The following is a 14,848-nucleotide window of genomic DNA, read 5'->3' as shown; positions in this document are numbered from 1 at the left end:
GGATGCCTGGCTGGCTCAGTCCAAAGAGCATGTGACTCTTGGTCTCGGGATTGTGAGCTTGAGCCCCACATTGGGTGTAGAGATTACTTAAATAAAACTTCAAAAATGCACATTAAAAAAAGAAAGAAAGCTACCACATTCTCTTGAGAAAGCCTGTTCTGTTGTGCTTTCTACTATTACTAATACCATCACGAAGTCATCTGGGCCAGTGTTTAGCCTAGAAAAATAAACCATGAGATCCAGCTTCAGAATTTTCAGCAAACTCATTAAGATGTTTCCGCTGTCTTTGTGCTTCGTCATGTTGGCCGTGCAGTTAAAATGTCCCTGTCACAGTGTGTGTCAGGCGTGGGGGGAGCAGGAGGAATTCATAGCAGGCAGCTCAGGTTTGTAGAACCAGCTGTCAGTATTTGCTTTTTTTTTTTTTTTTACCCTGTGACGCAGACAAGGGTTAAGAGTAGCCCAGTAAGAGTTTGGTGCATGGGAAATGGCTTCTTGAATTTATACCTACATATTCATTTCAAGTTTTGTATGGTTAGTTGATCTGTTTTGTGGCTTATGAGTTGTAAATCTTACCTTCGGGTTTATTGCCAATCAGTGACACTTTGCCTGACTTCCCAGCTTTGGTGACGTCCCAGCGTTCAAGGGAATGTCTCTAGTTACTCTTTGGGAACTCTGCTGTAGCAGAGGTCGGAGAGGGGGCATGTGCGGCTTCTGTTCTCACTCTCCCTCAGCCTGGGTGAGAGCTCTGTGTGCCTTTCCAGGCTGGAGTGTCGCATGGTCACTCAGCAATTCAGCAAGTGTCTGATAAGGGAGCTCGGTGGCTTCCCGGCGTCCTGGGTGACAGGTATCAGCAGTGTAACTTGGTCGTTTGGAGGGAATGCCCGGAACAAGACATGCCAGTGATTTTCATGCATTTTTTCCCCCATTACTACAACCTCCCTAGATACGCTCATAATTACGTCTTCAGGCCTGGAGTATGTAAAGAGCCTAGTATAGGGGTGCCGGGGTGGTTCAGTCGGTTTAGCGTCCGACTGTGTTTCAGCTCTGGTCCTGGTCTTGCGGTTTGGTGGGTTCAAGCCCCGTGTCAGGCTCTGCACTGACAGCACAGAGACTGCTTGGGATTCTTTTCTTTCCTTCTCTCTCTGCCCCTCCTCTCTCTCTCTCTCAAAATAAATTAAAAAATTAAAAAAGAAACTAACGAGCCTAGTGTATACTAGTCTATAGACCATATATGCATATACAGAATAGACTATTCTAGAGTAGTCTATACTCCTACCTCCTTAGTCTCTTAGATCTGTCTCTGGTGCTTCGATCAATTCTCCTAAAACATTTTTATTGTTACTTGCTTCCTCTGAAAACCTTCATTGACTCCCTGTAGCTTGAGGAGAAACCCGAAGTCCTTGACTGGCATCCCCATTTGAGGCCTTTCACAATTTTAACCAAGGTCGCTTCCCATTCTCATTACCTGTGGGCCCTTGACGTGAACTGTGTACCGTGGCCAGGCCAATCTGGTCACTGTCCCTGCCACAGGACTTGTGTTTCTCCTCCTTCATGATCCCGTTGGTATCATTCTCTTTCGAGTGTGTCCGCACACCCTCATCTCTAAATCCCCTCCACCCTGGCTCCCATCTCCACTGCTTTTGTTGATGGTGACATCTACCTATACTGTCATTGTGGCAATGAGATGATTGCTTTGTAAGTGTCTCAGCTGGGCTGACAGCTCAGAGCCTGGAGCTTGCTTTGGATTCTCTCTCCCTCTCTCCCTGCCCCTCTCCTGTTCATGCTCGCTCTCTCTCTCTCTCTCTCTCTCAAAAATAAATAAACATTTTTTAAAAATTTTAAAGAGAAGAAATGAAACATTGTGAATATTTCTTTGTGCCTTTTACATCTAAAGCAAAGCTTTGGACATAGTTGTTCTAGGATAACCAACGAATGAGCCAAATACAAATACAAAAATACAACTTGAGATCAAGAATAAATTATTCTTACTATGAAAAATTATATGCCAACAAACAGGACAACCTGGAAGAAATGGACAAATTCCTAAGCACCCACCCACTTCCAAAACCCAAACAGGAAGAAATGGAAAACTTGAACAGACCCATAACCAGTGAAGAAATTGAATCAGTTATCAAAAATCTCCCAACAAATAAGAGTCCAGGACCAGATGGCTTCCCAGGGGAATTCTACCAGACATTTAAAGCAGAGATAATACCTATCCTTCTCAAGCTTTTCCAGAAGTTAGAAAGGGAAGGAAAACTTCCAGACTCATTCTATGAAGCCAGCATTACTTTGGTTCCCAAACCAGACAGAGACCCAGCAAAAAAAGAGAACTACAGACCAATATCCCTGATGAATATGGATGCAAAAATTCTCAACAAGATACTAGCAAGTCAAATTCAACAGCATATAAAAAGAATTATTCACCATGATCAAGTGGGATTCATTCCTGGGCTTCAGGACTTGTTCAACATTCGCAAATCAATTAATGTGATACATCACATTAATAAAAGAAAAGATAAGAACCATATGATCCTGTCAGTCGATGCAGAAAAAGCATTGGACAAAATTCAGCATCCTTTCTTAATAAAAACGCTTGAGAAAGTCGGGATAGAAGGAACACACTTAAACATCATAAAAGCCATTTATGAAAAGCCCACAGCTAATATCCTCAATGGGGAAAAACTGAGAGCTTTTCCCCCCCTGAGATCAGGAACATGACAGGGATGTCCACTCTCACTGCTGTTGTTTAACATAGTGTTGGAAGTTCTAGCATCAGCAATCAGGCAACAAAAGGAAATCAAAGGCATCAAAATTGGCAAAGATGAAGTTAAGCTTTCACTTTTTGCGGATGACATGATATTATACATGGAAAATCCAATAGACTCCACCAAAAGTCTGCTAGACCTGATACATGAATTCAGCAAAGTTGCAGGATACAAAATCAATGTACAGAAATCAGTTGCATTCTTATACACTAATAATGAAGCAACAGAAAGACAAATAAAGAAACTGATCCCATTCACAATTGCACCAAGAAGTATAAAATACCTAGGAATAAATCTTAACCAAAGATGTACGAGATCTGTATGCTGAAAACTATAGAAAGCTTATGAAGGAAATTGAAGAAGATATAAAGAAATGGAAAAACATTCCGTGCTCATGGGTTGGAAGAATAAATATGGTTGAAATGTCAATACTACCCAAAGCTATCTACACATTCAGTGCAATCCCAATCAGAATTGCACCAGCATTCTTCTTGAAGCTAGAACGAGCAATCCTAAAATTTGTATGGAACCACAAAAGACCCCGAACAAAGTAATTTTGAAGAAGAAGACCAAAGCGGGAGGCATCACAATCCCAGACTTTAGCCTCTACTACAAAGCTGTAATCATCAAAACAGCATGGTATTGGCACAAAAACAGACACATAGACCAATGGTATAGAATAGAGACGCCAGAATTGGACCCACAAAAGTATGGCCAACTAATCTTTGACAAAGCAGAAAAGAATATCCAATGGAAAAAAAGACAGTCTCTTTAACAAATGGTGCTGGGAGAACTGGACAGCAACATGCAGAAGATTGAAACTAGACCACTTTCTTACACCATACACAAAAATAAACTCAAAGTGGATAAAGGACCTGAATGTGAGACAGGAAACCATCAAAACCCTAGAGGAGAAAGCAGTAAAAAACCTCTCTGACCTCAGCTGCAGCAGTTTCTTACTCAACACATCTCCAAAGGCAAGGGAATTAAAAGCAAAAATGAACTATTGGGACCTCATGGAGATAAAAAGCTTCTGCACTGCAAAGGAAACAATCAACAAAACTAAAAGGCAACCAACAGAATGGGAAAAGATATTTGCAAATGACTTATCGGACAAAGGGCTAGTATCCAAAATCTATAAAGAACTTCCCAAACTCCACAGCCGAAAAACAAATAATCCCATGAAGAAATGGGCAGAAGACATGAATAGACACTTCTCTAAAGAAGACATCCGGATGGCCAACAGGCACATGAAAAGATGCTCAACGTCACTCCTCATCAGGGAAATAGAAATGAAAACCGCACTGCGATATCACCTCATGCCAGTCAGAGTAGCAAAAATGAACACATCAGGAGACTATAGATGCTGGAGAGGATGTGGAGAAATGGGAACCCTCTTGCACTGTTGGTGGGAATGCAAACTGGTGCAGCCGCTCTGGAAAACAGTGTGGAGGTTCCTCAAAAAATTAAAAATAGATCTACCCAAGACCCAGCAATAGCGCTGCTAGGAATTTACCCAAGGGATACAGAAGGGCTGATGCATAGGGGCACTTGTACCCCAATGTTTATAGCAGCCCTTTCAACAATAGCCAAATTATGGAAAGAGCCTAAATATCCTTCAATTGATGAATGGATAAAGAAATTGTGGTTTATATACACAATGGAATACTACTTGGCAATGAGAAAGAATGAAATATGGCCTTTTGTAGCAACGTGGATGGAACTGGAGACTGTCATGCTAAGTGAAATAAGTCATACAGAGAAAGACTGATACCATATGTTTTCACTCTTATGTGGATCCTGAGAAACTTTAACCGAAGACCATGGGGGAGGGGAAGGTAAAAAAAAAAGGTTAGGGAGGGAGCCAAAGCATAACAGACTCTTAAAAACTGAGAACAAACTGAGGGTTGATGGGGGATGGGAGGGAGGGGAGGGTGGGTGATGGGCATTGAGGAGGGCACCTGTTGGGATGAGCACTGGGTGTTGTATGGAAACCAATTTGACAATAAATTTCATATTAAAAAAAGAATAAATGTCTTTTGCATTACCCGCTCCTCTTGGTTTTCCAGAAGCCCTGTGTGGAATATTTCAGTTTTTCGAAGGGAAAAAGCACTTAAATAAATTAAACTTTTGTGGTTAGAGTAAATGAAGAAAGCCTGGGTGTGGCCCGTGAGCGTCCAAACGGTTAGGCAGCAGTATGCACACCACTTGTGATCCGAGCTCTGCCGTGATTTTGGAGGAGGTGGTATTTATCTGCATGCTCTTGTGGGATAGCCAGGCAGGAGTGTCACAGCAGTGCGGTCAGGGGTCACGTTTTTGGGGATAGCTTCTGAAGCACTTGTTTGCAATCTTCCAAGCAGACCGGTGAGTTTCGATCTGTGAGTGCATCAGAGCCTTCTGAGGACTTTGTTAAACTCAGGACTGCTGGGCCCACCCACCCCTCAGAGTTTCTGATTCAGTGGGTGTGGTGGGGTCCAAGAGGGTGTGCTTTTCAAGTTCCCAGGGGGGGCTGATGCTGCCCATTCAAGGGCCACACTGCAAACTCCACTGGATGAGACACCTGTCAACTGATGGATGCTTATTTCGACCTCGGGAAATTTCCACGTATCAGTGGCATGCACGTAGAGGCTGGGGCTCATAAACCTGTTTTGAACATGGACCAAGAGTTTTGATGTGAACTTTAAAATACAATTTGAGGTTTACAAAATACAGGGTGTGGCAGTTCCACAGGTCCCTAGAGCTTTTTAAAATGTCACTTTTCAAGAGTGCTTAAACATCTTAGGATTGTAAAATCCTTAGGCACCTACTCTTAGAAAGCGCAAAGAGTTTTTATTATTTAAATACTGGTAGGAAACGGAACTTTTCCAGTGTGTTTCTTAATTTATTCTTCAAGGTCAATATAATCTGAAAGAGGAAATAAAATACCGGGTAAGTGGGAAAGTGATGGCATCAGTAGCTGATTGATTATACTCAGCTGTAGCAAAACCAGTCCTCGCTCTGACCTGACCTAGAGGCTCCCTATGCAGTTTGTTGAAGCCATCCTCTTGTTACCTTGAGAATTATTACTGACATCATATTGCTGGATAAAACGGAGGCCTGATAAAAGGTCCTGAGTAGGGGTGTGATTCGGAAATTCACAAACCTGTGTCCTAATCTGAGAATCCTGGTGTCCTTGGGTTTCTTCCTCGTCTTCTTCTTCTTGTTTTTAATTTATTTCAGAGAGAGAGAGTGCAAACAGGGGAGAGGGGCAGAGAGAGAGAGAGAGAGAGAGAGAGAGAGAGAGAGAGAGAGAGAAAGAGAATCCTAAGCAGCCTCCATGCCCAGTGTGGAGCCCGACACCAGGCTTGATCCCACAACCCTGGGATCATGACCTGAGGGGAAATCAGGAGTCAGGCGTTCAACTGACTGGAGCCACCCAGCTGCCTCCCTTGGCCTTCTATTTAATTCTTTACCTACTAATGTATATTTTTTTTAATTGAGGACCTTGCTTTTGAAGGGCAGGTCCGAAGGGGTATCTGTTTTTTCCCGCTGCAAGGACAGAGATAAGCATCGGAAATGCCTTCCTCAATGTCTGTGAGATAGATTACACGTGGATGTCCCACCAATGCTTGTGACTGAGTGGTGAAGCCCTTGTCATTCATTCCTTCCCTGATTTAGACACCCGTATAATTCGTCATTTTCACAAAATTTGTATTGCTTAAGTAATGAGGAGAACAGTGAAGAGACAACATTAAACACAAAAGAATTCGCCATTGGAAACCACCTGTTATGCACGAAATTGGTGTTTACAATAAGAAAAAGCTGGGGAGTTCAAGAGGCGAGGAGGGCAGGTGCCTTCTCCACATGCGGTGTGGAGTAATGGAACTGGAATGTCTCATCTCATTAGCTGGGAAGAGGAGAGAAGGAAGGAAAAAAATATAATGAAATAGTGGCTTGACAACGTTGGGAGGGCGCCAAGGTGGATGGATTTGGTATCCTTTCAGAGAGAGGACACTTTAGCACTGACATTAAGGTGGGGCTGTGAAAGTCCCTTCCACAGCTTGCCGCCTGCATATCTTCTCTTTTCCTCCCATATTCGGCCAGTGGACACACGGAGCACCTGCTCTGGGCCACGTGTTGACTCTGCAGGGAATTTCCGTCGACCGGCTTCCCCCCACCTATGCGTGCTCAACCCCTGTCTGTGGGTTAAAAATGAAATGACGCTTTCTTGCTCCGGGGAGCTTCTGTTTCTTCCTCACATTTATTTTGAGGCCTGGCTACTTGGAAAACCGGGACTCGTCGATCTGTTCGGGCACATAATTGACCACCGCGTGTCCCGCGGTGTGCTAGGTTCGGGGATGCACCAGTGAGCCCGGAGCCCCGGTGCCTGCTTTTGCTCCATCTACGTTCTGGCGAAGAGAAGGCTCTTGTGCCCAGCTGGTCTGTTTCCTCGTTGCTTACTCGCTCCTGCCTCTCCTGCAAAACCCACCAGGCCCTGAAGACCTAGCCCTCTGTTGGTTTTTTTCTAGAACTGATTTGCTTGATCTCTTGGCAGCAGTTGACAAGGCATGCTGGGCCCTCCAGGAGCCACATCAACTTTGGCCTGTGTGATGTTGTGTTCTCTCCTTGGTTCTCCCCAGCTCCACTCCTGGCTCCCTTTTCTTCTCCCAGAACTCGCTCTTTGGTAACAACTGCCTCCCCCTCTCCCCGGAGGCTGGTAGAACCCCTCCCAGGTCTCCTCCAGCCTCTTCTCTGCCGAGTGCGCTTGCCGGTTCCCACCTTCGCTCATCGCCTATAAGTGTCTCCAGCGTGTGGATGCGACAGAACTCATCGCCTCCCTCTCCTACCACACCAGACTCCCCACTCTCCCCCAGGTCGGCCACGTGCCTCCTCCGGCATTCTCCTTCCCTTCCAGATGGAAGTCCAGCCAGCCCCTCCACTTCTGCTGAGTCCTGCCCCCCTGCCCGTAGCTCAGGCCCCTCGCTGCTTTCACAGACTTGAGGTCTCTCTTCCCTTCGCTTGTCCTAAGCTTGCCCTCAGGTCACTCACTCTGGAACTCAGTGCTGACCCTCTGCTCCTGGCCCAGAAATCGTCACATGCTGCAGGGTCTGGAGGGCTGGCTGGAGGCTTCCCCGCCCCTTGCTCCAGCTCCGCCTCTCATTCCCTTTCGGGCACCCAGTTCTTCAGCTTCGCTGCGCTGCCCTGTCCAGCTCTCGCTCGCGTGCCCTCCTCCCGCTTTCCCGCTCCCATGCCTTTGTCCTCCTTGTCCTTTTCTCCACACTTTCTTTATTTTTCACCTTTCTCTGCTCCTCCCTTAAACTTCACCTTGGATGCAGTGTTTTTTTCCTGAAGGTCTCTGTGGTCCTTTCTAGGCTCCAAGTCCTCTCTCCAGCCTTTGGATTTCCATAAAAGTCTATGGCTATTCCTGTGTGATAATCCTTGTTGGTATTTGTAATCCCATCACAAGTCTCACCCCAGACTGTAGAATCCCCGGGCAGCGGCATCCTGACACCTTGCAGCCATCTCAGGCTCCTGGACCACCTCTTAGAATATGGCGTGATGGATGTCCATGGGAGAGAGGACTTAGGAGTCTGCTTGTTTACGAATCAACACAGTTTAAAATCTAGACACGGGGTTGACAAAACTACAGCCTTTAGGCTGCTTCGGCCCACTGCTTGGCTTTGTGAATAAAGTTTTATTGTAACATGACCACTCAGCAATCTGGGCATTCTGCAGTTGAATGGCCTGAAATCGTTACTAACCTTTTACAGAAGAAGTTTGTCTACCCCTGGTCTATACCATTGTCCAGACTTGTGAAGAGTCCAGTATCAGGTGTGGGAGGAAATTAAAGAAATAATGTGCGCTTAAACTCTTAGCCTTTTGCTTTGGCTCTTTGGTATATCGATGTGGCTACCATAGTTTGAGCATTGGGATTTTATTACTTTGTTGAAAGTGAAGTACAATTCATTTTGTTGTAAAAATGATGCCGACGGCCAAGTTAACTAGATTTGATCTCCAGTTTCCTAACATTGGGGTAGAATTGTCTGGGTCGAAGTTAGGCCCGCCCAGGCTTTGTGTCACTAAAATGTTTTTGGTATTCTCAGCGAAAATAAGTCATCTGCAGGCGGCTGCCAGCTGTGTCCCCAGTTTTGCCAGCCTTAGAGACGTGTCCCTTGTTTTGGCTGTGGGAGGAAGCAGCGTGTTCCAGAGCCTTTCTCTGTAGCTTTGCAGATGAGGAAGGCCGAACGTTGCCAGGGTTGAGAGGTAGAGTTTTGTGCACCCCCATGTGAATACCGTGTGGTCTTTTCCTTTCCAGAGGGACGCATGGTCATCCAGGATATTCCTGCCGTCACCAGCAGAGGGCACATGGAGAACACACCTGATCTGGTTTCTGACTCCACCTACTACAGCAGCTTTTACCAGCCTTCTCTGTTCCCTTACTACAACAATCTGTACAACTACCCGCAGTACTCCATGGCCTTGGCCGCGGATTCCTCTTCCGGGGACGTGGGAAACCCCCTCGGGGGGTCCCCTGTGAAGAACAGCCTGCGGAGCCTCCCGGCACCCTACGTGCCCAGTCAGCCGGGAAACCAGTGGCAGGTAAGACGTGGCCCAGAGTGACTGGATCTGTCAAGAACACACACACGCACACACAACGACCAGCTCAGCACACATGTGTGCACGTTATGCCAGAGGTGTTAAAAAAAAAAAAAGTTCCCTCTCCCGGGTCGGCTGCGGGAATTGTAACGTGTGAAGGGATCACACTTGTGTGTGTTTGCACTTCTCTCATTTTTGCACCATCATTTTGCACAAATACCCAGTTGGCCGGAGGCAGATTCACGAGGGGCTCACTGTGTGAGGTCTCACCTCCTCCTGTAGCCTCGTCCCCACTTTGAGCAGCTTAGAAAATGCTGGGTGCGGCCTTCTGGGTGGCCGTAATCTTAGTGATGAATTTGCACCCTGGAAGGGACGAGTGGTATCACCTGTGTGCTCACGTGGAAGCAAGGTAAGAAAAGGAATTAGGTCCCTGTCGTTCTGGGCCAAATTGGATGCTTTTTTTTAGCTGGGAATGAAGGTCATCTTTCATATGCTTAAGTGTGCGATCAAGAGCTTGTAGATTAACACGGGGGTAAAACAAAGCATTTTGCATTGTCAGGAAGGAGTGTTTTTCTAGAGCTGTTCTGCTTCCTCAGCTGTAACCGTTTCCTCGGATTTCAAGGCACTGAAAACGTCCACGAGCTGGGTTACCACGCCGCGGGGAGTGTGGCCGCATGAGAGCCAGCACTCCCCACCTGCAAGCCTCCGGCAGCCATAGATGTTACAATTCAGGGAGAACGGTTCTTATTTGGGGTACATTTACCTCGCAGGCTTTCTCAACTGGGCTTTGATTCCAACACAATGGGACATACATATCTGGGAGTTCGGGGCAAAACTTTGACCTTCTTATGCCCATTTTTTAAAAATGTAAGCTGAAATTTTCCTCTGAGCGATTCTATCCCGTTTTGTATTTTTTAGGTGTGAGGAAATAGTTAATTTTCAAGCTCCCCCGCTTTTTGGGTTCTCTCACTCCCCTTAGGAGTCAGACTTCTTCAGCCTGTTAATACATCCACCCTAGTCCCCTGGGATACACATTTTTGTAAGTTTGCCACACATTTTATTTTCAGAACCATGCTTGTTAAAAAGAGGGCCTCACAGGGGCGCCTGGGTGGCTCAGTCGGTTGAGCCTGTGAATTCAGCTCAGATCGTGATCCCACAGTTCATGAGTTCAAGCCCTGTGTCAGGCTCGAACTGACAGCTTAGAGCCTGGAATCTGCTTTGAATTCTGTGTCTGCCCCTCCCCTGCTCATGTTTTCTCTCTCTCAAAAATAAATAAGCTTTTTTTAAAAAAAAAAAAGAGGCCTTCATGCATATGGGTGTGAGAACTCAGAGGTAATGTGAGTGTAAAGGAATGCAATGACTTACAGATCTTCAACCTGGACCCCTACAGGTCTTTCAGAGTGCCAACTGGATTTAATTCTTGGGGGCGGGTTTTGGGCTGATTTCCGTCAGAAGCTCTCCTCTCTGCAAGGAAGAAGAAGTATCTTGCAGTTCTGAAAACACCAGTGCATCCTGTAGATTCCCACAAGGCAGGGACTAGCGCTGGAGCGTCCTGATTTTCTGGCTACTTCTAGGCTTTAAGGATAAAAGTAGGACAGCTCTGTGAACCTGTTGGCCTATGAGAAAAAGGATGAGGGGGGAAAAAGTCTTAACTGTTTCCTGAGAGAAAGGCAGGCAACTCTTGGTGAGCTTTCCGGTAAAGTCAGACGTCTCCTTGTCAGAATCCTTGAGCTGGCATATAAGACAGCAGACCAGCATCACTGCCTGGTCTTGGACAGATGTCTCAGGTGCTGTGTGTAAGGAGAGAGTCTCCGGAGGGCAGGTTCCCACACCTGGAGGAAAAATCGTGGCCAGAATTTCTTTTTTTTTTTTTTTTCAACGTTTTTTATTTATTTTTGGGAGAGAGAGAGACAGAGCATGAACGGGGGAGGGGCAGAGAGAGAGGGAGACACAGAATCGGAAACAGGCTCCAGGCTCCGAGCCATCAGCCCAGAGCCTGACGCGGGGCTCGAACTCACGGACCGCGAGATCGTGACCTGGCCGAAGTCGGACGCTTAACCGACTGAGCCACCCAGGCGCCCCATGGCCAGACTTTCTTAGTCCTGGGGGACAGGCAGTTTTGATGCTGTTCATGCTGTCTCTAGCACTGCCACTTACGGAGAGAGGTAGAGACGCTCGCCGAGGCATCATTTAACATATAGTTTGTCTTCCTGGAAGGCTGAGCTTAAGACCTTTTATTTCCAGTCACTGTTGGTAATATATTCTCATGGAACAAATTATTTTGCAGAAATAGGTCCTTCTCTGCTACTGTGGTTGATGCCCCTTCCTCTTAGTTAGTAATGGCACCAGTCATGACAGCCAGCATTTGCTGAGCGGTGAGTCTTCCTCCAAGGCCCAGGAGGCAGATCGTGTTGCCTGCTTTTTACAGGTGAGGACACTGAGACCCAGAGGGCTGACTTGTCTATGGTCACACAGCCACCGCACAAGAGAGCTGGAGTTTGAATGTGGATCTGTCTGGTTCCACGGTGTTTCTCAGCAGTGTTTGGTTATCACTGGGTCGGGCCACGGAAACTGCCATCAATATAAATACCAAGGTCCTCTCTAGTTCTTTAGGGCTTAGAATTCCTACCTAAGCGCTTTGCTTTACATTGAGGGTCTTCTTGGAATCGTCTTCCGGTTTTCTTTCCTCCCTTGTGGAGGTTGGAAATATGCAGAAACTTCTGGAACAGTGCTGACGTGTGGTTACTTCGGATGGCTGAGAATGGGGCCTCCGAAGCTTTCCTGAAATATGCCATCTCGGCAATAGCATTTAAAATATGCTGAATTCCCTGCTATCTGAAAGTTGCTTTTGGAATCTGCCTGCAAATCTCCTGTGAATGTGCTTCTCGGGAAAGCATATCTAGACACACCTGCAGTGTTTGTGTAACCTGGAAAATGATCCTAACAGTTGAGATGAGGGGCTTGACCGCGTGGCATCTCCATCCCTCCTCAGTCTGACGCTGTGTTAGTCTATGGATTAACCTCGTAACCAGATACAAACACAAGCTGGACTTACAGCCCTGTTGTTATTCCCACAAAAATTAGTTCTCTTGGAAATAAACTCCTAAGTGCAAGACCCAACGTAGGTATATAAGCCATCACTTTGCAGAATGGCAGGTGACCATCAGTCTAGTGGCGATCAGAGCTGCAGTGGGTCTTAGGAAGCTCCAGTTCACCCCATCCTGGTGCAGGGAGAACGGAGGTCTGAAGCTGAAGGGGTTTACTCCGCACCCACAGATAGTTGATGGCAGAGCCTGGACTAGAAACCAGGTCTGTTGGTTTAGGAGAACACTGGAAGATCCATATTCACTTCTGACTTGGCATTTAAATGTTTGTGAAGCCTGGGGCAAAACGCAAAATTGTCTCTGCGTCTCCCTGTTTTGGTCTGTAAAGTGGGCACGGTACCACCTTCAGAGAATTGTTGCCTGCATACATCTGGCAGTGTAACAGCTAGAGTGAGGTGATTAGTGCCTGTAGACGTTTCTGGGCACACCAGCAAGTGCTATGCCCATGTTGACTGCAGTTATTTCTTTTCGCTAATGATCATTTGTTAGATCTATCTAATTTTCAGCCTTCCGCTGCTATGTATTTTAGTTAGCGATCTCAGATCCCCTTTGTGACAAGATAGGGTATACGTAGGGCGCATTTTAGTATTAAAAGACTGTGACGTGTGAGTATGGACCAAATATGAACGTACGTGGAATAATTTTTTCAGGGTTGGGGAAAAATGTGTTCTGTTCAGCAGATGGAAAACCAGAAGCACAGACAGAAATCATAATGGTGCAACACATGTTTATGATGTGTGTGTTATGAAGAAGTATTAGTTAAATGGTGAATGCCTACACATAATACTTACAACTAGTAAGCGCTATTGCTCTTACTAAGGAACAAAACGGCTCGCTTTTTTTTAAACATTTTTTTTAACGTTAGTTTATTTTTGTGAGAGACAGAGTATGAGTGGGGGAAGGGCAGAGAGAGAGAAGGAGACACAGAATCCGAAGCAGGCTCCAGGCTCCGAGCTGTCAGCACAGAGCCTGACACAGGGCTCAAGCTCATGGACGGTGAGATCATGACCTGAGCTGAAGTCAGAGCCTTAACCTATTGAGCCACCCAGGCACCCCTAGAGGGCTCACTTTTTAACCCCGTTGTTAGGGCAGAAGCGTCGGGAACAGCCATCTGGGCCCCAGCCCCCCTGTTTTGGGAGGGTGCTCTGGTTCTGCTCTTGTGCTCCCTCCTGCTGGAAGCTTCCCAGGGGAGGACGGCATGGGGGTGCCCCCTTGATTGTGACCCTGCTTTTCATCTCCTTTGTGGAAGGTGTGCCAGACTGTGCTAGTCCCTCCTGACTGCCTCCTCCCTTGGTCTGACCCTGGCACATCTCCTCCAGAGACTGTCTTGACTTCCTTCCTCACTCCTCACTGGATCAAGACCCCATTCTGTTAGTTCTCCCCCTCCCCTTACTATGGGGTGTATCCATGTGTGGGGGGTGGGGGTGGGGGAACAGCGGAAATGTTCTTCAACCAAGAGCTCCTTTCTGATTCCTAGAAAAACTGATGGAAGTGGGGATAATCCTAATTTTTTAAAGGTAATAGGGAGGGTATTGAATTATTTGCCAAGAAGTAGCCATTGAGTTTATTGTAAAGGTGAGACTTCTGGTAAGTGTCCCTATAAAATCAAGCAAGCCACAGATAATTACAGAGCACCTACTAAGTGCGAAATCTATTAAAGGAAATAGAACAGCGTGCTGGGTCCGCATCCCAGAAGCTCAGGACTCCGTGTTAATGCCCTGCATGCGGAGAACTGCTTTAATCGCTTTTGGTCTGCCTCCAGCCTCTGGAGATTTGTGGCCCAATCATAGATTCCTGTCCTGTTGTGAAACAGGAATAACATTTGTGACACTGGAACACTCACGATGAATGGCTGGTTCCACTGACCAGCAGCTCAATTTCACTTCTGCATTTAATTGCCTGCAAAAGCTGTTTATTGCCTTGTGCACTCCTCCACGGCAACATTATCTCTTAAATAAACATGTTGTACCAGGTTGACAAGGGAGAGGTGCATATCAAGGGAGCAGAAATAAATACGGGAGGACTCGAAGCTGTACCTGGGATCTCCTTTCAGCCCCTCTGGCTGGCAACCTCTCGATGGCCTTTCAGAAGCTGGTGCCTCCAGATGTGTAGACTCCCGTGCTGCTCACAGTTCGGGTGTGGTCAAAATGACAACATAGGTGATTTCGTTCCTTCTGGTAGTGATTTTGGGCTCAGTCTGAGATGTCTTGTTTTAGGGTTGCCCACTTATGATTACGCGCCTAGTGGGATGCATTTGTTTTTTAAATAAACACTCATGGGCATTCTGCTATGTGTTAGGGACCTACCACTGAACCAGCAGACAAAAATGGGAAAAGCAGGTCTTGGGGGAAGGCTGCTGTTACCACCTGGAAAATGAGGCAGAAAGTTGGGGATCATCTC

At 46.4% G+C, this 14,848-nt stretch overlaps 1 protein-coding gene across 2 annotated transcripts in view; it reads left to right on the top strand.

Annotated features, from left to right (window-relative positions):
- The window catches only part of DMRT1 (doublesex and mab-3 related transcription factor 1), a 107,718-nt gene that overhangs the window by 35,402 nt on the left and 57,468 nt on the right, over positions 1-14,848 (top strand). For both annotated transcript variants that reach the window (XM_060610129.3, XM_060610128.3), the window contains exon 3: positions 9,064-9,347. In XM_060610129.3, the coding sequence (XP_060466112.2) occupies positions 9,064-9,347 (284 nt within the window). The remainder of the gene's footprint in view (positions 1-9,063; positions 9,348-14,848) is intronic.

This window comes from Panthera onca, chromosome D4 (genome assembly GCF_046562875.1).
Source record: "Panthera onca isolate mPanOnc1 chromosome D4, mPanOnc1 haplotype 2, whole genome shotgun sequence".
Taxonomy (NCBI): domain Eukaryota; kingdom Metazoa; phylum Chordata; class Mammalia; order Carnivora; family Felidae; genus Panthera; species Panthera onca.
Note: the sequence above shows the minus strand (reverse complement) of the source record. Positions and strands in the feature narration are given on the sequence as shown.